We start from the raw sequence: 24961 nt of genomic DNA, 5'->3' as shown, positions 1-24961 counted from the left end.
CTTGTCTGTCTCAAAGCATTTAATTTTGCTTGGACAACCTCAGGCTGTTGTTGCTTTCTGCATTTTTCATTAAGTTTTTCTATTATAACGTCTAGAGTTTCCGGGTTTTCTCCGACGGCTGCTATAGCTTTATTCGAGAATTTCGATAAAATCACATTAATCGCAGCGGCGCGATTATCGTTGTTAATGATAGGCGATAGGGCTTTTATAGCCGCTACTGTTGCATTTAATTTATCAGCACTGCCATCGTACTCAGGGATTAACGATGAGGCTGTTTTAATAACTTCCAATACAGACACCATCTTTAGTTCGTCTTTTGGTTTGTTGTCTTTAAATTTTCGTGTGAGAATCTCTTTTATTTCTCTATTCCATTCACGTGTATTTTTCGCGATTTTAGCGAATGTTTGCGGTTCTATCAGGTCGTAATTTTCTTCTAAGTATTCCTCTACTGAAGTTTTAAGTTTTTCGCTCAATTCTAGTTTAGTTTGGAGTGTTTCATTGGTGATTTTGTTATATTGAGACTTTTTTATGTTCGTGTTCAATATTTTTAATTGTTCGTATTTATCCATTCCTAAAGAGTTAGACCTGGTTTAGGTTGACGAGCGATTTCCTCGCCTTTTTGAAAGCTTGTTTTTTCACATACTTCGTGTAGGCTTGGTATATTACAAAAGCTAATTGTATACTGCATATAGTTAGTAATATCCAATATTTAGTCTCCTGGCCATCTTGCCACACCGCGTGCTGCTCTAACGTATTTATTATATTTATTTGCGGATCTCCGCTTACCGTAGGATTTTTACTTGTACGCGACCCCATTTTTTTAACTGTCACTGGTTGAGTGGGTAGCGGTCGGACGGCTGAATCTCGGTTAACTTGGCTAATGCTTAATAGTCACGTACTCATTCTCGATAATAGTAAGGTTCGTTCACTTGGTCGTAACTTAGCATCAGGTCACTAAATTCACTTGGTCGTAGTTTAACGGAATGGCGTATCTCACAATTTGGCAAGTTCTCTTTCTTTTGGTTACTTTTCTTAGCACACTGGACGAATTTTCCACCACTGGAACTCCTCACTTTTATTTGTATAAGTTCTTCTGGAGTTATTGGCAGTTGCTGTGCGATCACTACTAATCAGTTGGGTCTTTAGATCTCCATTTTCACTTAACACACGCGAGAACGGAACGAGCTGTTAGGATTCGCGGATCTACAGTACAAGTGCGGGTTCGTGCCGCTGGTAATCACTGCTCGGATACGAGCCACGGTCTGCCATGTAAGTTTGTCTTACTTAGAATGAATTATTTTATTCAATATTTAGTTTTTATATGCATGACGATTGCCATGCATACATCGATACATAGTACATAGGGTCATAGCGTTAGACGCCTGGAGTGACAATTTGCTGCGCCGTATCCATGTGCCTTGCACGTCATCAAATGTGCAGCGTCGACAATAGACCTCGGTGATCGACCGCTCGAGTTGGTCACCGGTGTGCTGTGCGAATAAAGTTCGATTGAGTACAGTCGAACTTTATATAGCACGGTATAATTTAATTAGTGGGACGTCACACTACCAATGCATCGGAGGGGCCAATAGCTGCGATGCGCAAAGTAGCGAAGCAACTCGATGCTATAATCGACTTCGCTAGCGCAAAGCAGAACATAGCCAAGGAGTTGAAGTTGAGCCTTCTGGAGCTCCGGAAAGCTGTTCGTGTCGCAAGACAGGAACAGCAGGCATATGTTGAGAGGGTGGAATGTCGGGAGAGGCCCGACAGAGAAACCCAGACAGTGGCCTCCAATAGGGAGGAAAGAGAGAAGGTTAATAGAGGCTCACAGACAGTGGCCTTTACCTTCTATGGAGCAGCCACGTCGATCGGAGCGGCGACCGAGTTCCCCTCGAAGGGAAAGGGAAAGGGCAATCGCAAGACGGCATCGAATGCGAAACGCCCTAGGAAGTCGCCAGGAGAGGGTGCCAAAACCGACACCACTCGGCGTGCAACCGTCAAGGTCAAACGCCGCCTGGGTGAGGTAAGCGAGGGCGAGAGTGACCTCGCTGTTGAGAGCGATGGTACCAGCAACCCGGCACGACCGGGGCAGGGGGGCTCAAACCCCTGGACGCTGGTTACCAAGAAAAAGCCGGCACCGAAACCGGAGGTACCGCGGCCTGCGAGGAAGGCCAAGGACAGAGGCGAAGCCTTGTGGTTAAAAATCGACAAGGACAAATACGCCGATGTCCTTAAATCGATGAAAGCGGCCGAAAGCCTCTCGGCCCTTGGGCAGGATGTGCGTAGCGTAAGACGCACCAACACGGGAGAGATGCTCCTGGTGTTGAAGCGAGGCGCACAATCAAGTGCAATATACAAGGCCTTGGCCCAAGAGGTCCTTGGTGAGGGCGCCCAAATCAGGTCGCTAGGTGCGGAAACAACTCTCCAGTGCAAACACTTGGACGAGTTCGCGACCGCAGAAGACGTCGCCGCAGCCGTCAAGGAGCAATGCGGCGTCACAATCGAGCGGGCCTCTGTGCGATTGAGGGACGGACCCTCTGGCACCCAAGTAGCCTACCTCAGGCTACTCAATGCGGATGCCAAAAAGGTAACCGAGAAAGGGAAGCTGAAGATCGGCTGGTCGGTATGCCCTATCAGTATACCCCAGCCGCCTTCAGTGGACAGGTGCTATCGGTGCCTAGAATCCGGCCATAAAGCTTACGAATGCAAAGGCCTAGACAGGAGTAAGCTATGTCGTAGATGCGGCGAGGAGGGGCATAAAGAGCGGGGGTGCACTAAGGCATATAAGTGCCTTATCTGCACCTCTAAGAAGCAAGCCCATAAACATGCTATGGGCGGACCTTCGTGTCCCTTCGGCGAGTTAAATAAGAAGAAGCCGTGAGAGTCACACAGCTAAATCTTAACCATTGTGCAGCAGCCCAACAGCTGCTGTGGCAGTCGGTCTCGGAGTCGAGGACAGATGTCGCCCTCTTATCAGACCCGTACAGCATCCCTGCCGGCAACGGCAATTGGGTGTCGGACGGGTCTGGAATGGTGGCAATCTGTACAACGGGAAGGTTCCCGGTTCAAGAGGTAATACACCCCTCCGCCGAGGGTGTGGCGATTGCCAAGATCAATGGTGTGTTCAATTGCAGCTGCTACGCCCCACCAAGGTGGCCAATAGAACAGTTCTACCAGATGATCGACAGGCTCTCGTCGGACCTAGTGGGCCGGAAACCGGTAGTAATAGCGGGAGACTTTAACGCTTGGGCAGTGGAGTGGGGCAGCCGCTGTACAAATAGCAGGGGTCAAGCGCTAATGGAAGCGTTTGCGAAACTCGATACTGTGCTAGCTAATGATGGCTCCGCTAGTACATTCCGTAGAAACGGAGTGGAGGCGTGGATTGATTTGACCTTTGCCAGCCCGAGTCTGGCTCCAGGCATGGAATGGAGGGTAGACGAAGGCTACACCCATAGTGATCATTTAGCAATCCGCTTTAAGATCAACTATGGTGTGCAGCATCCGAGGGCGGGAGATCCCTGTCAGGTAAGCGGGTGGAAGTCCAATCACTTCGACAGCGAAGCTTTCACCGCGGCCCTGGGACTGGAGGCCAACACCGACAGTCTAAGCGGGGATGCGCTGGTAGCTGTTCTACCACGCGCGTGCGACGCCACTATGCCGAGAAAAACACTGCCAAGAAACGGCAGATGCCCGGTATACTGGTGGAGTGCCGAGATTGCAGCTCTACGGTCAGCCTGCCTCAGAGCTAGACGTAGGATGCAAAGAGCTCGCACCGAGGATGCAAGAGAGAACCGCCGTGAAGTGTTTCGAGCTGCGAAATTAGCCCTTAACAAGGCTATTAAAAGCAGCAAGAGAGCGTGTTTCGACAACCTGTGTGAGAGTGCCAACGCGAATCCGTGGGGCGACGCCTACCGGATTGTGATGGCCAAGACCAAAGGGGGCTCCTCACCCCCTGAACGGTCTCCGGACCGGTTGGCAACGATTATCGAAGTACTCTTCCCGTCTCGAGCCACAAGCCCCTGGCCACCTGCACTACGAGACAGTGCGGGCACGGTCGAAATGGTGGCTCCAGTGACGAACGAAGAACTACTCGCAGTGGCTAAATCCCTAGCAATGAACAAAGCTCCAGGGCCGGATGGAGTCCCGAACAACGCTCTCAAGGCAGCGATCATAGCGAACCCGAACATGTTCAGGCTAGCTATGCAGAGATGCCTTGACGAGTGCCGTTTCCCCGATAGATGGAAAAGGCAGAAACTGGTGCTGTTGCCGAAGCCCGGGAAGCCGCCAGGCGACCCATCGGCGTACAGACCAATCTGTCTGATAGACACGACTGGCAAACTGCTTGAGAGGATCATCCTCAACAGGCTCACCCCGTACGCGGAAGGTACGGACGGTCTGTCAAGCAACCAGTTTGGCTTTCGCAAGGGTAAGTCCACAGTGGACGCTCTCAACTCAGTGATAAATACTGCCGAGATAGCGATCCAACGAAAAAGGCGAGGTATTCGATACTGTGCGTTAGTGACACTTGACGTGAAGAATGCATTCAACAGCGCAAGCTGGGATGCCATCGCGCTCTCGTTACACCGGCTTAGCCTACCGGTGGGTCTGTACCGGATCCTGGAAAGTTACTTCCAAAACCGCGTACTGCTATACGAGACCGATGCCGGTCAGAAAAGGGTTCCGATTACCGCCGGAGTCCCGCAGGGCTCGATCCTAGGCCCGGTGCTATGGAACCTCATGTATGACGGGGTTCTGAGACTGAAGTTCCCTCCTGGGGTCAAGATCGTCGGCTTTGCCGACGACGTAACCTTGGAGGTCTACGGGGAGTCAATTCCTGAGGTAGAACTAACCGCAGAACACGCGATTAGCACGGTGGAGGAATGGATGAGCGCGAGAGGCCTGGAGCTCGCTCATCATAAGACGGAGGTAGTTATCGTCAACAACCGCAAGTCGGCACAACATGCAGTTATCCATGTGGGAGAAGTCGCGATCACTTCACAGCGAAGTCTGAAGTCTCTCGGAGTCATTATAGACGACAAGCTGACCTTCGGCAGCCATGTCGACTATACGTGCAAGAGAGCGTCGACTGCTGTTGCGGCACTATCGAGAATGATGTCCAACAGCTCAAAGGTGTGCGCCAGTAGACGTAGGTTACTGGCAGGCGTTGCCGTATCTATCCTCAGGTACGGCGGCCCGTCATGGTCAAGAGCACTGAGGGTAACCAGTTACCTACAGAAACTGGAGAGCACCTACCGCGTGATGTGCCTCAGAGTGATATCTGCCTACCGCACGGTATCACACGATGCATCCTGCGTGATAGCGAGCATGATGTCAGTCGGGCTGGTCATTCGGGAAGATGAGGAGTGCTTTGAGCTACGTGGAAATAGGAGAGCCCGCGAGCGCACCAGGGTGACCTCGGTCGCCAGATGGCAGCGTGAATGGAACTACTCCTCGAAAGGTAGGTGGACCCACCGGCTGATACCTAGCATATCGAGCTGGGTGGGAAGACCCCATGGGGAAGTTCACTTCCACCTGACACAATTCCTGTCAGGCCATGGCTGTTTCCGACAGTACCTCCACAGGTTCGGGCACGCGGAGGTCCCAGTCTGCCCGGACTGCCCAGGTGTAGATGAAACTGCCGAACACATACTGTTCGTATGTCATCGGTTCGACGTCGAAAGAAGAGCAATGCTTGACGTCTGTGGCTGGGACACAACCCCGGATACCCTTATCCAGCGGATGTGTCAAACGGTGGAGAAGTGGAACGCAGTCTCGGCTGCTACCATCCAGATTGCCAGTAGGCTACAGGTAATCTGGCGAACCGAGCAACAGACGGCGGGCACGGCTAACTAGTGATTGGTTAGCTGGAGCGAAAAAGGCCAAGCGCAAAATAAGAGAGTGAATGGTCTGTTCATGCCGAGGTAGGTTGGCGCAGCGAATGGCAACCGCGTAAGGGGTAAACCCAGCCACCCCGAAGCAAGACAGAAGAGTGAGTGTATAGGCGTATAAGTGGACTGCCTCATGCCAAGACGGGAGGGTCGTAGCGTAGTATGTTGGAACTAAGCTATCGATGCCTCATGGCGTGGCAGAGGAGTGAAAGGGTGAGCATCCAAGTCAGTCTCACACTGCATGTTAAGGGTGAGCATAAAAGTCAGCCTCACAGGTTGGTAGCAAGCAAGGAATGAAAAAGGTGAGCACAAAAGTCAGCCTCGCATGGTATGTCAGAAGTGGGGCCTAAGAAAAATGTCCCACATGGGATGCCAGAGGGAGTGACAAAGGTACAATAGAGTGGCACGATTGAGAGTGAATCAGGTGATAGGGTGAGCACCCAAGTCAGCCTCACATGGATGGGTAGGGCGAGCACAAAAGTAAGCCTAGCAAGGAATGAGTAAGGTGAGCACACAAGTCAGCCTCGCATGGAACGTAAAAGGTGAGCACAAAAGTCAGCCTCATGTGGGAGTGTTTGAGAGCGAATCAAAGTGTGATTGAGAGAGCACCCAAGTAAGCCTCATACAGGATGTATGATCGCGCGAGTGAGAGTGAATGAGTACACTTAGTACAGCCATCCCCCCAGAAGTAATACCGAGAGGTAGTTCCTGGGAGGAATGATGGCGGAGCCCAATGGAGTTTAGTCGGTATTAATGGCTGGTCACCATTCGAGTCCGACACGCCCCCAGTGCACCCCGTGTGGTAGATTGGACCCTACCGTTAGCACGTGTACTGGGCTAGGACATAAAGGTCTTCTCCATTGTAAAAAAAAAAAAAAAAAAATAGAGGGCGACATCTGTCCTCGACTCCGAGACCGACTGCCACAGCAGCTGTTGGGCTGCTGCACAATGGTTAAGATTTAGCTGTGTGACTTTCACGACTTCTTCTTATTTAACTCACCGAAGGGACACGAAGGTCCGCCCATAGCATGTTTATGGGCTTGCTTCTTAGCGGTGCAGATAAGGCACTTGTGTGCCTTAGTGCAACCCCGCTCTTTATGTCCCTCCTCGCCGCAGCGACGACATAGTTTGCCCTTGCACTCGTAGGCTTTGTGGCCGGACTCAAGGCACCGAAAGCACCTATCCACTGAAGGCGGCTGGGGTATGCTAATAGGGCATACCGACCAGCCGATCTTCAGCTTCCCTTTCTCGGTTACCTTTTTGGCATCCGCCTTCAGTAGCCTGAGGTAGGCTACCTGGGTACCAGAGGGTCCATCTCTAAATCGCACAGAGGCCCGCTCGATTGTGACGTCGCATTGTTCCTTAACGGCTGCGACGACGTCTTCTGCGGCCGTGAACTCGTCCAGATGCTTGCACTGGAGAGTCATTTCCACCCCTAGCGACCTGACTTGGGCGCCTTCACCAAGGACCTCTTGGGCCAAGGCCTTGTATACCGCACTAGATTGTGCGCCTCGCTTCAGCACCAGAAGCATTTCTCCCGTGTTGGTGCGTCTCACGCTACGCATATCTTGCCCAAGGGCCGAAAGGCTTTCGCCCGCCTTCATCGACTTTAGGACGTCGGCATATTTGTCCTTGTCGGTTTTCAACCACAAGGCCTCGCCTCTGTCCTTGGCCTTCTTCGCGGGCCGCGGTATCTCCGGTGTCGATGCCGGTTTCTTCTTGGTGACTAGCGTCCAGGGGTTTGGGCCCCCTGCCCCGGTCGCGCCGGGTCACTGGTACCAACGCTCTGCTCAGCGAGGTCACTCTTGCCCTCGCTTACCTCAGCCAGACGGCGTTTGGCCTTAACGGTTGCACGCCGTGTGGTGTCGGTTTTTGCACCCATGCCTGGCGACTTCCTAGGGCGCTTCGCGTTCGACGTCTTGTGATTGCCCTTGCCCTTGCCTTTTCCCTTCGAGGGGAACTCGGCCGCCGCTTCGAGCGACGTGGCTGCTCCATAGAAGGTGAAGGCCACTGTCTGAGTGCCCGTATCGACCTTCTCTTTTCCCTCCCTCTTGGAGGCCACTGTCTGGGTTTCTCTGTCGGACTTCTCCCGACATTCTTGGCATAAGCCTGCTGTTTCTGTCTTGCGACACGAACAGTTTTTCGGAGTTCCAGGAGACTCTGTTTTAACTCCTTGCTTATGTTTTGCTTTGCGCTAGTGTACTCGATTATTGAATCGAGCTGCTCCACCACTTTGCGCATCGCAGATAGTGACCCGTCCGGTGCGTTGGTAGGGCTATTTCCTACCGCTGCTGGGGGGTCACTGGTGCTTTCAGATGCAGCACTCATCGCTCCACTACTCTCCCCACGGGGGGGAGACCTCGCCAAACCACCTCTAGCAAGGGGGTTTGGCACCTCCGATTGTTTGTTGTTTTTGTTTTTGTTCTCCATATCAAATCCCACGAGTAGCGCGAGAATAAATGTCCGCCACGCCAGAGCTCCGCATTAGCGTGGTAAGGGACGCTTACTGTGGGGGTTGCCCAGGTACTCCACAGGCTCCGTTAACGATCGAGCATCTTTTTCACCCCCCCCCCTCCGATCACTCATCCCTCGGCACGAGTCGCTTCACGCCTTGGAATTGGGGTATGACCTACCTTGCTTTACGTGGTGACCTCGGCCCAGATCATCACAACCATCCTCCTTTACCAGGGCTTTGGACTTGTAGGTCTGGTTCTCAATAGTTCCATGTACGTATATTATTACAGACATGCCACTATTGAGATCCGTCATTCGCTAGCGGAGTTAGCCAAGAGGATACTTTGAGGTTTGAACAAACCCCCTCCCCCCTTCACACAAAAAGTTGGATTGAATTTAAAAATGTATTGATGCAGACTGATTTAATTCAATATTACAATGATAATTATCTGATCAGTACATTGATAGCTTATTGTTTGAAACATCATGAGGAATGAAAAAAAGTGGGAATGCGATCCTGATCTGATCCATTGGTCTTGAACTCATAGTTGTCTAATAACATCAATATCAAATACTTGCCTAAAAACGCTTTTAATCCACCTAACAGTGTGATGAGACATTTCTTATAACTCTTATCACTCTCTTCGGATATTATATCGTTTGAGAACATTTAGAACTTGATGCTTCGCGATGTTTTTGATAACACATACTACATGGGAAAGTGGCAGGACTCAGAGAATCGCTCAAATCAGCATAGGACAACATCAGTGCTAGAAATCTCAAATCAAATCAATGGGAAGCGAAAAAATGGCCCATAAAATAGACATACCAACGAATTATTGTTAATGCTCTGTTAATAAAATATCTAAATTGTGGTGGGAAAACTGAATTTTCCTAAAGGGGTTATATATTGTACTGAGCCAAAAAAATCGAATTTTTTTTTGAATCGATTTGAAGTTTATACTTTACTCAAATTTCCAACGCGACTGAGAACTAAGAAATCAACGCTTTTTCTTGAAAAGGGCGATACCAGCAGTGACACCATTCAAAGAAAATCAACAGTGAATATTTCTAGACTTTTATTTCCTATTTAAGAACTATTGCGTTTTTTACATCCTAGATTGCATGATTCAGTGATCGAAACCCAAAACTTCATAAAGTATTTGAAATTATTAAATTAAAATTTGCTTTTGCTATTGAAATTTACAAAATGATGGTATCGCCTCTTTGGCGATTGTTTTCTTTTTCGGTCCCACCTATCAGCATTGAAGTATCGTTCTTACGTTTTTTTACAATAACTACCGTTGTACACCACCGATTTCGTCCGGGTTTTTTTCAATAGCGATCATTGTTACTATTTACAGCTGGTATCAGCTTGATAATCCTAAAAAAATACGAAAATTACAGTTTCGCTTATAAACTGCTAGCAAAAAAGTATCGCCCTGTTTGTTTGCATGGAGCGTGGAGGGCGAAGCTTTAAATAAACAAAAATACAGTTTCGCCCGTTGTATTTTTTGCTGTAGTTTAAGAAAGCAATATCGTAGAATCAAAATTTTAGGTTAATTGGTTGCGTTTCAAAGCCCTCATTCGCATGTATGAAAAAAGCCTTAAGTTTACATTTGTAAGTATCGCCATTTTCACAAAAAAAGGGTTGAAATGAAATCGCAGCTCCGGATATCACGCTATCTCTGAAGTGCATGCGTGCATAGTTCCAAATTTTACTTCGACATCGACTTTTTCTAAAGGTGACTTCCCAGTAGTATCCTTGATTTGAATTATTATCGCTAATCCTAATGCCAAAGAACAAATAAAAACCTCTCGAAAACGAACCGTTTGGGAAAATCATCATCATTACTGGAATTTTCATTTTCACTAAACTTTTCGATATTCTTCCGTCACTTGCGTTAATGCACTGGGTGCACAGTGCTCTGAAAATCTAGCGAAATCGTCTTAGAGCACCAGCGGGTCTAATTCAGAGCTATCTGCGCGGCGAGTAAAGTAAAGAATACCAAAAATTAATTTCTATTCCATAATTTTCAGTTCAGCAATTCGAGAGATCGTGCTCACCGCAAGCCATGAAAAATAGACTACGTTGTGAAGCGATGGTCACTATTTATTAAAAAATCACGGTTAAATAAAAAATAAAATTATTAAAAAAATTTCAAATAGTTTATAATTTTCACAAACTTATTAAGAAAAATTGTTTAATAATCTTTCGTAATATTGTGTAAGAAAAAAGCTGAAAATTTCAGTATTTTCTCTATCTGCAACACATTAACCCTTAAGTATACCAATTAATTGGTACACGAATTGGAATAGGTTCGCCAAATTTTGGACGAAGTTTAAAAAAAACCCCTTGAAAATTACCTAAAAATTGTTGTAGTTCGATACAATAAAAAATCCCCAAAAATGAAATGTACCTATTAATGTGAAACACAGTGAATAATACATACAATAAAGACCCATTTTTATCAGTCTCATGGCGTATTTTAGGCTGACAAAATGGGGACATTGACTAAATCGGGCATTTTTTTTTCTTTATTATAAACTAAAGCAGTTAAAATATTCTTCCCGTCCCTTGATGTAGTCTGATAACTATTTCTGATTATGATGAACTTTTTATTTTTGCATATTTCCATCTTCATGATAAGGAAAACATGCCCAAGAAAGGATTTACTCGAATTCAGTCTTGTTCGTCTGCTAGAGCCCATCAAACATATGTTTATATTTGGCTGATAAAATCAGGGTTTCAATGTATTATAATAGATATTCAGCATTCGAAGAAGTTTCTTGTGAACGAGTGTAGAACGACTTTGTTTTTACTTACTTGAAGTCAGCGGCGTAGCCAGAAATTCGGTTTGGTGGGGGTTTGGTGAAAATCGATCATACTGTCCAAACGGCATAATTCCGAAACCGTAATTTTTGAAGTTTTAAAATTATGCAGAATTAATTTTTCAGAAAATAGTAACAGAGTTCGTGTCTAGCGAATTTGTTGAAACTTTATTGTAGTCATGAATATTAACCTGAGAAAAATCACCATAAATACTTCTTGGACGATATACCGTCAAAATTATTTTATCAAATGATGCGCTGTTTAACGTTTGTAAAACTCATCGAAGATACTAAACCTCCGAAGTTGGCGGTTTCAAAATGATGCTATCTTGACCTTAAATTACTGATTTTAAACATTTGACCTATACATATAATTGGTCATACAACAAAAATCAAATGCTCATCAAAATCGATCAGAACCTGCTAGAATCGAATGGACATCGTTATTTTTCATAAATTTCTCTCTACATTCGGAAAGTGTTATCCTCGTTATTAATCATATTACGTTTTCGTCTCAACTCGACGCATTCCCAAAAAAAACCTGTCTTAATCCACCTAGTGGTGCAATTGTGCTTGTTTCATTTGTCCAGACTACGATTCCATGGCTGGTTATGTTCAATACAATGGTGGAAATGAATATTACATGTTCAGTACGATTTGCACATACATACAATGGATCGACAGCCACGATCTTGAGATACTATGTGATACTGAAACATCGCTTGAAACCAGCGGCGGATCATGGAGAAAGGTCCGGGAGGTCCAGATCCGGCCGAAAATTTTCAACTTGTTAAGAAATTTTAAACTAGTTTTGATTTTAAAGTAGCAACCCCTCACTGCATACTCCCTCCGGGCCGGTATGATTGACGATTTTTAGAGTGATTGCATAACCTTTCTATATGAGAAAGACAAAAATGTACCAAAGTCCAAAAAAAGTCAATTTTTGTCAAACATCTCAATGTTTCATGCATTTTAAAGTCATTTGGCATCAAAAATACAAATTTGATTTTGATAATTTTTCATTTCAGTTTATATGGGAATTTGCTGTGTGATTGCACTCTTCAACTCGTAACTCCGGAACCGGAAGTCCAATCAATAAAAAATTCAATAGCAGCCGATGGGAAGGTTGTTCATTTGAGACTAACTTTGTGCAAATCGGTCCAGCCATCTCTGAGAAACAAAGGTCACATTTTTTCCACATACACACATACATACACACACAGACATTTTCCGATCTCGACGAACTCAGTCGATTGGCATATGACACTCGGCCCTCCGGGTCGGGATTAGATTGACGAATTTTAGAGTGAATGAGAAAGGCAAGAACATTTTTAGCAAATGTTGAAAGTTATGCATTTTTTTGGTGAGCAGTTCTATGTTTCATAGACATTAAATCAATTTTAACTTCTCTTCCTATTTAATAAAGACCCTTATTACAGTACGTCTCTACAAAAACGAGATCAATTTGAAAATAAATCTGAGGACTATGATTGATTGCAGAACTCTGGAATTTTCTATTGGAATGTTTTCAGGCAGGAATTTGATATTGATGCTATTAGACAACTGTGAAATCAAGATCAGTTACATATCAGGACCCCATTTCGACAATTTATCAAAAGTCCTCATGATGTTTACAACAACAGGTTATCAATCTACGGATCAGATATGTGTTCAACTTCAATCCACTATTTTTTTTGGGTGTGGTGGGGGGGGGGGGGGGGGGGTGGGGAGCGTTGTATGGTGTTAAACCCCAAAACCTTCTCTGGGCTACGCCATTGCTTGGAGTTATTTATGGTCATTAGTTAGAAAAATTGCAGTCAGAAGGTTCGCACAAATGAACATTTTTGCACTGATAAGTTATCAAGTTCCTTCCAGACAACTTGGAAGTGTTCGGTGATTATTTCTAGCGGTTGTAGATAGAAAAATGAAATACAAAATTCGTTTTGTCGAAATAATGTTTGGCTTATTTCAATGGATTATTTCTATATTGAACAATAAATAGGCGACAAAGAGTAATCCACAAACAACAAGCCATAACTTTTAAAGTATTCAAAATAGATATTTGAAGTCTTCAGTAAAGTTATTCGCAAAAGTAAGAGCTACAAATTTGTAGAAGGCATCATTTCGATATAATCACTTCCAAGAAAATTTGTGAAAATATCTCACTCATAGGGGGATCAATCAGCAAAAGCACAATACCAAAAGAGAGGGCATATTTCCTCCATTAAATTCTCCGAAGATACTATTGACCGACAATAAGCCGTTTTGGCGTTAATAATAGATTACATGTTTTTGGTCATATTTCTGGCAATGGGAAATGATAAAAATCTTTCGTCCGCATTTAATGTTAAATATCTCTTTTGATAATAGTTCGATTTCAACAATCTATAGCTTGTTCGAAAGGTATTCGTTAAAGCTGTCTAAAACATATAAATTGTTAATCTATATTGTCAATTTCGGCAGATAATTAAAAAAAACTGCAAAAAACGCCATTTTTACGCATTCAAACATTCATATCTTGGAAACTAACCATCAGAATCAAAAACAAATTAATAGCGTTCATACTGTTTTTTAGTTCTTTCATTTAAAATTGGTTTGGATAAGATCGGTTCAGCCATTGCTGAGAAACACGAATGAGAATTTGTCCGTTACATACACACACAGACACACACACACACACAGACATTGTCCCAAATCGTCGAGCTGAGTCGATTGGTATATAAGACTCGGCCCTCCGGGCCTCGGAAAAAATCTTGAAAGTTTGAGCGAATTCTATACATTTCTTTTATAAGAAATGTAAAACATTCCAATAGAAACTCATTCCAGAGTTCTGAAATCAATCATAATCATAATAATAATTTCCTATCATATTGAGTTCAGTTTTCAAGGGGTGTACTGTAATATGGATTATGGTATCTTTTAATTGGAAGCGAAACTGGAATTGATTTAATATCTATGAAACATCTAGTCATTCACGATATCATCTATAATTGGAACGATATTAAAGAACAAACTGATATTAATTTGGACCTTTTCCTTGAAGTAGTAGAATTTTGCATAGATTATAGCTTTTTCAAATACAACGACCAACACTACCAACAAGTTTTTGGTACACCTATGGACAATCCTATATCGCCAATCTTAGCTGAACTAATTATGGAAAATCTTCTTATTTCAATCATCCGGTTACTAGACTTTAAACCACCATTTCTCAAAAAAAATGTTGATGATCTGCTGCTAGCGATTCCACCCGAAAACTACCACACGTACTCGAAATTTTCAACACGCACAATGAAAACATCCAGTTCACCTCTGAGTTGGAAACAAACAAACGATTACCGTTCTTGGATATGATGCTCGTTCGGCAAGAAGATCAATAAATAAAATCGGAATGGTACCTGAAACCCATCGCCAGCGGTAGGTTTCTAAATAATCATTCTCATCATCCACTACATCAAAAGCTAAATATGGCTGAAAGCTATGCTAGCCGTCTAAACCGTTTATCGACCAACCTAAACACATCACAAAAAGCTGCAATAATTGAACAACAACTAAACTTTAACGCCTACCCTAAGAGTCTACGCCGCAGACGCATGAATGAACACAGCGTTACACCAGCAAACCAACCATCCAATATTTCGCAGCATACCTACCGTTCTATTGCATGCATACCACAGCTGACCAGCAAAATCGATAAACACTTGAAAAAACAATACTCGAACATACGAATACAGTAGGACATTTACTCTCCAAAATCAAAGACACCATCTCCGAGGAAAACCGATGCAACGTCATCTGTAGCATACCGTGTTCCAATTGCAAAGCATGCTACTTAGGAATGACAACAAAAAGGTTGAAAACAAGAATCAACGGACACCAAAAACTCTACAATGCGTGTGACAAACTTCTTTCTCAAGCTACCAGCAACACCGATCCACAAATCATAACAGTAAGAGAGCGGACAACACTTATGGACCACGGTATAGCATTTGATCACAGGTTCGATTTAAAACGAAACAAGATTGTAGGCAGACACAACAGAAAACAGTTACTAGCATATCTTGAATTTGCCACATTATGTCCACCGAAAGTAGCATAAAGAAACGAACCGACACACAGGGACTAAGTACTATATACGCAGGAATTATACACACATTAAAAAACTCAAATCAACATACATAATCCCGATAGACAAGAAAATGACAACCTGAGAAATGTCATAGTTGTTATAAAGACTTGAAACACAAACACCAATGTGACAAAACTAGCAGAAAGGGATTAGGCGAAGAAGATAGACAGGAAATTTTTCAAACCGTACCAGCAGACTAGCAATTCGATGCAAAAAGAGAAAATACAATCGACCGCAAAAATATGGACACACTTGCACATTTTTCAGACGCCATTACATTTTTACTAATACCATTTGATGTTAGAAATACACACACACACTTAGCAACTGAGACTGCGCGAGGCAACCGATGTGCATTAGAGTGGCTCGCGGTTGTACGGGAAAACTTCAAAATAATTTAAACTAGCGGGCGCAGCTCTTTTTGAGTTCCTTTTGTGGTCCCAAATGCCTGTGCAAAATTTGGTAGCGGTTGGTTGCTTCCCGGGTTTGCACATTCCGTTCAAAGTTTACATAGGATATATGGGGAAATCAATTATTATTATTAATTGCATTTACGTTTATAAAGATCGCTATTTCACTAAGTATGAAAAACCAGCTTTATAAAACTATTGTTCAAACCTTGGTTAACAACTTTGTTGAAAACCGTAACTGGCTACGAGTTTTCAAAAAATAGTTATAACGATTTTAAAACTTATGGTAAAATCCAAATGCAGAAAATGATTACTATTTCCAACACTGCCGGTGCACCACCGACATCGACATTAAAACTTAAATAAATGAGAATATATTCATCGCAGAGACTTGGTACCTTTGAATGAAATGTTCAGAATGAATTTCTCAATAACATAGATGTAGTCAGAAAATGAAAAGAAGAGGGGCCCCCCGTTTGTGCACTCCCCAGTCCCTTTTTAAGATTGTTTTGTATAAGACAAAGGATCATTACGTCCTTGTAAATGTCAACGACTGAACGTTCTTAATATTTTGATAGACCCAAATATGAATCACACTACAATCTTTGTTGTGGGAATTTACATTTAAAATATTTGGGATTTACACCTACAAATTTATGTGTTGTATTTGCTTGAGGCAAAAACTAACTCAGATCTGGAAACCACGTTGGGTTCTAACTTGAAGTATATTTCTGGTTCACTAACATCACCTCTGTTTTGCGTGAAGCTAACTCCATTTCATCAAAAAACGCTTGTTTGAAATAACTATCCTGGTTTTGTTCCTAGATTCTCAAACGAAAACGTCAATAGAAACAATTCCGTGACTTCAGGGAATCTAAGGATATGCATTTTTTTTTAAATTCTGACTCTGAACGGCTAATAAATAGGGTTTTAAAAAATGAAAAACTTATAAACCGTTGTACCATTTTAAATGAGATAACAATAGAACCCTTTTCTGAAGCTGGTTTTCATATTGAATGAAATAGCGATCTTTACTAACGTAAATGCAAAATAATTGATTTCCCCATATAAAATCCCATACAAGCTTTGAACGCAATGTGCAAACCCGGGAAGCAACCGACCGCTCCCAAGCTTTGCACAGGCATTTGGGACCACGAAAGGAACTCAAAAAGTGCTATGCTGAAAAATGTCATATTCGAGCCACTCTAATGTGCATGCTCTGCACAACGGTGGGTGGGAAAGACCACATGACGGGAGGCCTAATATGCCCATCGTACAAAAAGGCGACGGAGTGCCAGAAGTGATGGAAGTGACCCAGCAAAACCTCAATCATTGCGACACTGCCCAGCAACTTTTGTGGCAGTCTACAACAGAAACGAAATGTGATGCTGCAATTATTGCGGAAACTTATCGAACTGGGCGGTGCACAGTGTTACCAAATAGGCAAAATCGTGACCGAAATTGTTTCGACCACGAAAAAACGAAGTTACTTTATAAAAAAATTTCCATCTTAATAAAGTATTAGTTTTGTGATTAATCCCCCTAAAGCTGAGAAGCAAATTTTTGTTTGGTCATTTATGAAAATAATAGAAAACTGTATTCAGCAAAGTTGTTGCAAATATAGTAAGAAATAACTTTGTTGAAGAGACTATGTATATATCTTTTGATTTTAACACACATTTGTGAAGTTTTCTATGATACACCCCTGAAAATCGTATTTTACAAAATAACTTTGCAGGGTGATTTTTAGCATTTCAAAATGTTATAAGATTTTTTTCGGTGCAGGAAAACACACAATTTGTTATGCAAGTTTATTTCTATCTCTTACATCTGTGGAGTTATCGAAAGTTTTAGTACCAAAAAAGCAACATTTTGGTATTTGTGCGAATTTCCGCAGACAAAGCCATAGCCATTCGAATCTATAAAGCAAACACTATCAAATTCAGGGATAACCATTTGTCGCATGCTGTCTCTTGCATGCAAAAGCACATATTCAAAAAACTACTATAAAACCCTTTTACAAGGCCATTCAAAGATTAAATCACATATTTAAGGGTAAAAGCATGTTGTTACATGGGAGAGAGGAGTGGGCGTAACCTAACCCTTGAAGGGTTAATTATCCAAATAAGATATAAGAATAACTCTAACGATGAATACAAAAATCCCAAAAATCTATTTATGAAGAGAGTCGACATTCAAATATTTTGGTATTTAGTTTCCTTAAATGTTTGGTGTTCATATTGTTTGTGCTATGTTTGTAATAATACTCACTATTTCGAACCACAACGCTGGTATTACGATATTGGAAAAACGTTCGCATTCAGCTATATTTGCTATATCACCTATTGCCATATTGATTTGAAATTTCACGGATAGTGCTAGCGGTAATCCTGAAAGCTGAAAATAGATGAAAAAACGAGTTTAATCAACCCAACAGTGTGATGAGACATTTCTTATAACACTTATCTCTTAGGATATTATACCGATTGAAATCATTTACAACATGATGTTTCGCGATATTTTTGACAACATATACTACATGGGACAATGGTAGACCTCAGAGAAACGCTCAAATCAACATCTTTGGATATTATATCGATCAAATTAGCATGGAACAACATCTTTGCGAGAAATGTTGAAAGTCAAATTAAAATAAAAGTAAAACGAAAAAAGTCCCTTTTAAATAGCCCTACTTAATACAAATGCTTTGTGAACAAAATATTTAAATTCTTCATTCAATGTATTACGTATGGAAAAGCTGAATTTCCTATTATTTCAATATTGACTTTTTCTGAAAGTGACCTAATAGTGAGCGACATATTTCGACTCGCAATAGTTAGTAGTTGAAAAAAGGATTTTGATTTGAACCACGATCACTAATCCCAATGCCCAAGTCTTTGATAATATTTGCACAAGTACTTTGTATTATTCAGACCCTTATTAATAAAAGTGGATTTTTTAAAAAAATCTTATGGTTTTTCGTTTGCCTAAAATATCAATTATGGTCCAAACATGGAATGCGGCAATAACATATGAATATTCAAATTTTCAATTTTGCCGCAGAGCTTGTTCTGTATACCCTGATAGCCGCAAGCATAAAGGCGTACCAACAGTTTTAAACCGGACTAACTTTTAAACCGGCCTAAAATATTAGGTAAGCTTTAACCCTAGAACATAGCACCTGTGTTTTCCATACTAGAACGTTGCACTAGGGTACAACGCGTTTGATCGCAATTTTCGAAGGTAAATATGCAAACGAAATGTATAATACACCATTTTCTTCGTTTTTACATTTTTACATTTCTTATAAAAGAAATGTATAGAATTCGCTCAAACTTTCAAGATTTTTTCCGAGGCCCGGAGGGCCGAGTCTTATATATGTGTATGTAACGAACAAATTCTCATTCGTGTTTCTCAGCAATGGCTGAACCGATCTTATCCAAAACAATTTTAAATGAAAGAACTAAAAAACAGTATGAACGCTATTAATTTGTTTTCGATTCTGATTATCTGCTGAAAATGAAAATATAGATTCACAATTTATATGTTTTTAGACAGCTTTAACGAATACCTTTCGAACAAGCTATAGATTGTTGAAATCGGACTATTATCAAAAGAGATATTTAACATTAAATGCGGACGAAAGATTTTTATCATTTCCCATTGCCAGAAATATGACCAAAAACATGTAATCTATTATTAACGCCAAAACGGCTTATTTTAGGTCAATAGTATCTTCGGAGAATATAATGGAGGCAATATGCTCTTTCTTTTGGTATTGTGCTTTTGCTGATTAATCGCCCTATGAGTGAGATATTTTCACAAATTTTCTTGGAAGTGATTATATCGAAATGATATCTTCAGCAAATTTGTAGCTCTTACTTTTGCGAATAACTTTACTGAAACTTCAAATATCTATTTTGAATACTTTAAAAGTTATGGCTTGTTGTTTGTGGATTACTCTTTGTCGCCTATTTATTGTTCAATATAGTAATAATCCATTGAAATAAGCCAAACATTATTTCGATAAAACGAATTTTGTATTTAATTTTTCTATCTACAACCGCTAGAAATAATCACCGAACACTTCCAAGTTGTCTGGAAGGAACTTGATAACTTATCAGTGCAAAATGTTTGTTTGTGCGAACCTTCTGACTGCAATTTTTCTAACTTATAACCATCGGATCGATCTGAAACATATCGGAAAATGAGAAGCGAAATAAATAACTCCAAGCAACGGCATAGCCAAGAGAAGGTTTTTGGGTTTAACACCATACAACCCCCCCCCCACCACACCAAAAAAAAATATTGAATTGAAGTTGAAAATTTATTGATGCAGACTGATTTAATTCAATATTACAATAACAATTATCTGATCCGTAGTTTAATAACCTGTTGTTGTAAACATCATGAGGACTTTTGATAAATTGTCGGAATGGGGTCCTCCTGATATGTAACTGATCTATTGGTCTTGATTTCACAATTGTCTAATAGCATCAATATTAAATTCCTGCCTGAAAACATTCCAATAGAAAATTCTAGAGTTCTGTAATCAATCATAATCCTCAGATTTCTTTACAAATTGAGTTCGTTTTTGTAGAGATGTACTGTAATAAGGGTCTTTATTTAATAGGAAGCGAAGTTAAAATTGATTTAATGTCTATGAAAAATAGAACTACTCACCAAAAAAAATGCATAACTTTCAACATTTGCTAAAAATGTTTTTGTCTTTCTCATTCACTCTAAAATTCGTCAATCTAATCCCGACCCGGAGGGCCGTGTCATATGCCAATCGACTGAGTTCGTCGAGATCGGAAAATGTCTGTGTGTATGTGTGTGTGTATGTGGAAAAAATGTGACTTCTGTTTCTCAGAGATGGCTAGACCAATTTGCACTAAGTTAGCCTCAAATGAAAGGTACAACCTTATCATCGGCTGCTATTGAATTTTTTATTGATTGGACTTCCAGTTCCGGAGTTACGAGTTGAAGAGTGCAATCACACAGCAAATTCCCATATAAACTGAAATGAAACATTTTCAAAATCAAATTTGTATTTTGATGCCAAATGACTTTAAAATGCATGAAACATTGAGATGTTTCACAAAAATTGACTTTTTTAGACTTTGGTACATTTTTGCCTTTCTCATATAGAAAGGTTATGCAATCACTCTAAAAATCTTCAATCATACCGTCCCGAGGGGGGTATGCAGTGAGGGGTTGCTACTTTAAAATTAAAACTAGTTTAAAATTTCTTAACAAGTTCAAAAATTTCGGCAGGACCTGGACCTCCCGGATCTTTCTCCATGATCCGCCGCTGGTTTCAAGCGATGTTTCAGTAACACATAGTATCTCAAGATCGTGGCTGTCGATCCATTGTATGTATGTGCAAATCGTACTGAACATGTAATATTCATTTCCACCATTGTATTGAACATAACCAGCCATGGAATCGTAGTCTGGACAAATGAGACAAGCACAATTGCACCACTAGGTGAATTAAAACAGGTTTTTATTTTCGGAATGCGTCGAGTTGAGACGAAAACGTAATATGATTAATAACGAGGATAACACTTTCCGTAATGAATATGTTACATGCAATTTATCATGAAAAGATGAAGCTGCTTATTGCATTGCGCTTGAATAATTCATTTTATACCACTGCGATTGCATATTGTATTGAACATAACACTCGGGGATAATCGCGTCGACTAACAATCGGGCCATTTTATGAAAGTAAAAAGCTAGTACTTTCAGTATGTTATTATGTTGTTTGCTCCTTTTTGCTCCTTAACGAATTATTTAAGGTGGAAGTTACCCCAAAAATATCGTAAATTTTTGGAATATCTTTTTTAATTCAACAGATAGTAAGTAACTATGTTCAGCAAAAATATGTGTTTTGATACTGGAAACAACTTTGTGGAAGATTCCAAGAAGATACGAGAATGTCTAAAAAAGTTGTCATGAAAAAACTAATTTTAAGGGGTCTTCCATATAATATGTTCCATAACTCGTAAACTATTTAAGCTAGATATATAGTGTCTTCAGCAAATTCTTTTCTAGTAATATTTTCTACAACTTTGTGGAAGACATAAAGTCTCTATCTCAATTAGTTCGGAAAATAAATTTCGTATATCACTTATAGGTGAATTAATCACTAAACGGTATACTCCTGTGGATGCGAAATCATAAGAACAACAACTTCTCCGAACATACTATATCTCTAAAGTCAACGGTTTTGACGCTATTAATTTTGAGCACGAAAACGACGTTTTAAAACACTGTGCAATGTCCCCATTTTGTCAGCCTAAAATACACCATGAGATTGCTAAAAATGGGTCTTTATTGTATGTATTAATCACTGTGTTTCACATTAATAGATATATTTCATTTTTGGGGATTTTTTATTGCATCGAACTACAACAATTTTTAGGTAGCTTTCAAGGGGTTATTTTATAGACTTCTTCCAAAATTTGGCGAACCTATTCCAATTCGTATACTAATTAATTGGTATACTTGAGGGTTTATATGTTGCAGATAGAGAAAATACTGAAATTTTTAGCTTTTTTCCTACACAATATTACGAAAGCCTATTAATACATTTTTCCTAATAAGTTTGTGAAAATTATAAACTATTTGAAATTTTTTAATAGTTTAATTTTTTATTTAACCGTGATTTTTAATAAATAGTGACCATCGTTTCACAACGTAGTCTATTTTTCATGGCTTGCGGTGAGCAGGATCTCTCGAATTGCTGAACTGAAAATTATGGAATAGAAAATAATTTTTAGTATTCTTTACAGATTAAACTCGCCGCGCAGCTCTGAATTATACCCGCTGGTGCTCTAAGACGATTTCGCTAGATTTTCAGAGCACTGTGCACCCAGTGCATTAACGCAAGTGACGGAAGGTTATCGAAAAGTTTCGTGAAAATGAAAATTCCAGTAATGATGATGATTTTCCCAAACGGTTCGTTTTCGAGAGGTTTTTATTTGTTCTTTGACATTAGGATTAGTGATAATAATTTAAATCAAGGATACTACTGGGAAGTCACCTTTGGAAAAAGTTGATGTCAAAGTAAAATTTGGAACTATGCACGCATGCACTTCACAGATATCGTGATATCAGAAGCTGCGATTTCATTTCAACACTTTTTTGTGAAAAGGGCGATATTTACAAATGTATACATATGGCTTTTTTCATACATGCGAATGAGGGCTTTGAAACGCAACAAATTAACCTAAAAATTTGGATTCTACGAAATTGCTTTCTTAAACTACAGCAAAAAATACAACGGGCCAAACTGTATTTTTGTTTGTTTATTTAAAGTTTCGCCCTCCACGCTCCATGCAAACAAACAGGTAAGTATATATAAGAGCACCTTTTTGCATTCATCGCGGTATCGGTTTGAATCGGAGTTTTCTATGTGATCGACCTCCACAACCCGTAACTCCGGTGCTGGAAGTCGGATGGAGATGGAATTTAATATCAGTTTCTGGGGACGCAACACCTTTCATTTGAGACTAAGTTGAGCAAATCTAGCCATTTTCGAGAAACTAATATAACCGTTATTCTGACTTTGGATGCTTCCGGATCCGTCGATGGTGGCCAGTGTGGCCAAAGAGACTTTGAATGACTGTTGGGGACCTAGATCTACAAATTCAACAGTTGTGTTTACGTTTTGGAAAAAAAATCACTTTTTTACATTCATGGCAGAATTCGTTAGAATCGGGATTTGCTGCGTGATCGTACGTATCACCCTGTAATTCAGGAACCAGAACTCGGATCCACACAAAATTCAACAGCAGCTGATGGACCTTTCATTTAAAATTAAGTTTGTCAAAATCGGTTCAGAAAATTCCGAGAAACTGATTTGGAAAAATCAACAAATTTTGTTTTGTAACCATACTCTTCAACTCGTAATTCGGAACAAGATGTCGGTTGAAAATGAAATTCAATAGCAACCTATGGGAATATTATACCTTTCATTTGAATCTTAGTTTGTAAAAATCGGTTCAGCCATCTCCGAGTAACCGATGTGGACATTTTGTTAACAAATCCGCACATACACACACATACATACACACATACACATACACACACATACATACATACACACATACATACACACAGATATTTTGCGATCTCGGCGAACTGAGTCAAATGTTATATGTGACTCGGCCCTCCGGGCCTCGGTTAGAAAGTCGGTTTTTGGAGCAATTGCATAACCTTTCTATATAAGAAAGGCAAAAGAATAATATTTAATTAGCTTAATAAGCATGAGTTCAATGTTATCTTCATGTGATTATAATTTGCAAAGGTTGGTGGAATGCATTTGAACGTGTAGGGAATGGGGGTTTAGTAGAGTGGGTGTGGAGGATGCGTCAGAAATCCTTCATCTTATTTCGGTATACGGGGTGGATGAAGGAAATCTGGGCGTGAGGGTGATCCAAGAAGAGGGGAGTGATGAAGGAGGGAGGTGTAAGGGCAAGGTGGGGAGGGGCGGCTACGCAATACTCAACTGCATATTTTGCCTTCCATTTGAGACTTGGTTTGAGAAAATCGGTTCAGTCATCACCGATGAACCGATGTGACTTTAATTGTGGAATATGCCCGGAATTCCGGACTTCCGGAATCGTCGATAGTGGACAATATATTCATAGAATGTTTGATTGGCAATCAGTGATCTAGATCTACGATTAGAAGTAATTTGGTGACCATTTCAATAGTTTTTAGCCTCTGAGGTACGATTGTACCGATTTATATGGGAAATTCCAGTGTATCCTTACTAACACCCCTGTAACTCCGGAAGCAAGAGTCAGAACCGAATGAAATTCAGCAGCAGTCAATGGCATTACTGTATCTTTCATTTGAAATTAAGTTCGTAAAAATCGGTAGAGAATTCGTTGTGGAATGGGTGTGATATTAGCTTAGGAACTTGGCGGGTTCCCCGAGGGCGTCATGAACCGTCATCGGTGGCTAATGTGGTCAAAGCTGCTTTGATTGATCATTAGTGATCCAGACCCGCAAACTAGAGTAATGTTACATCAATTTTAATATGTTTTACATCATTTGAACATTATGGTGGTACCAGTTTATATGGGAATTTGCTGTGTGGCCCCACTCTTCAACCCGTAACTCCGGAAACGGAAGTCGGATCAGCTAAAAATTCAATAGCAGCTTATGGGAGCGTTATACCTTTCAGATGAAACTAAGTTTGCGAAAATCGGTTCAGCCATCTCTGAGAAAAT

The 24961-nt window shown here is 41.2% G+C and overlaps 1 protein-coding gene across 5 annotated transcripts in view; it reads right to left on the bottom strand.

Moving 5' to 3' along the window:
• LOC131683057 (scavenger receptor class B member 1) overlaps positions 1-24961 on the bottom strand; it is a 1664068-nt gene that overhangs the window by 107525 nt on the left and 1531582 nt on the right. For 4 of the 5 annotated variants that reach the window (XM_058964873.1, XM_058964871.1, XM_058964875.1 and 1 more), the window contains one exon: positions 17985-18110. The exons of the other annotated variant lie outside the window; for it this stretch is intronic. In XM_058964873.1, coding sequence (XP_058820856.1) covers positions 17985-18110 — 126 coding nt within the window. The remainder of the gene's footprint in view (positions 1-17984; positions 18111-24961) is intronic. 5 annotated transcript variants of the gene reach the window in all.

This window comes from Topomyia yanbarensis, chromosome 2, assembly GCF_030247195.1.
Source record: "Topomyia yanbarensis strain Yona2022 chromosome 2, ASM3024719v1, whole genome shotgun sequence".
Lineage (NCBI taxonomy): Eukaryota > Metazoa > Arthropoda > Insecta > Diptera > Culicidae > Topomyia > Topomyia yanbarensis.
Note: the sequence above shows the minus strand (reverse complement) of the source record. Positions and strands in the feature narration are given on the sequence as shown.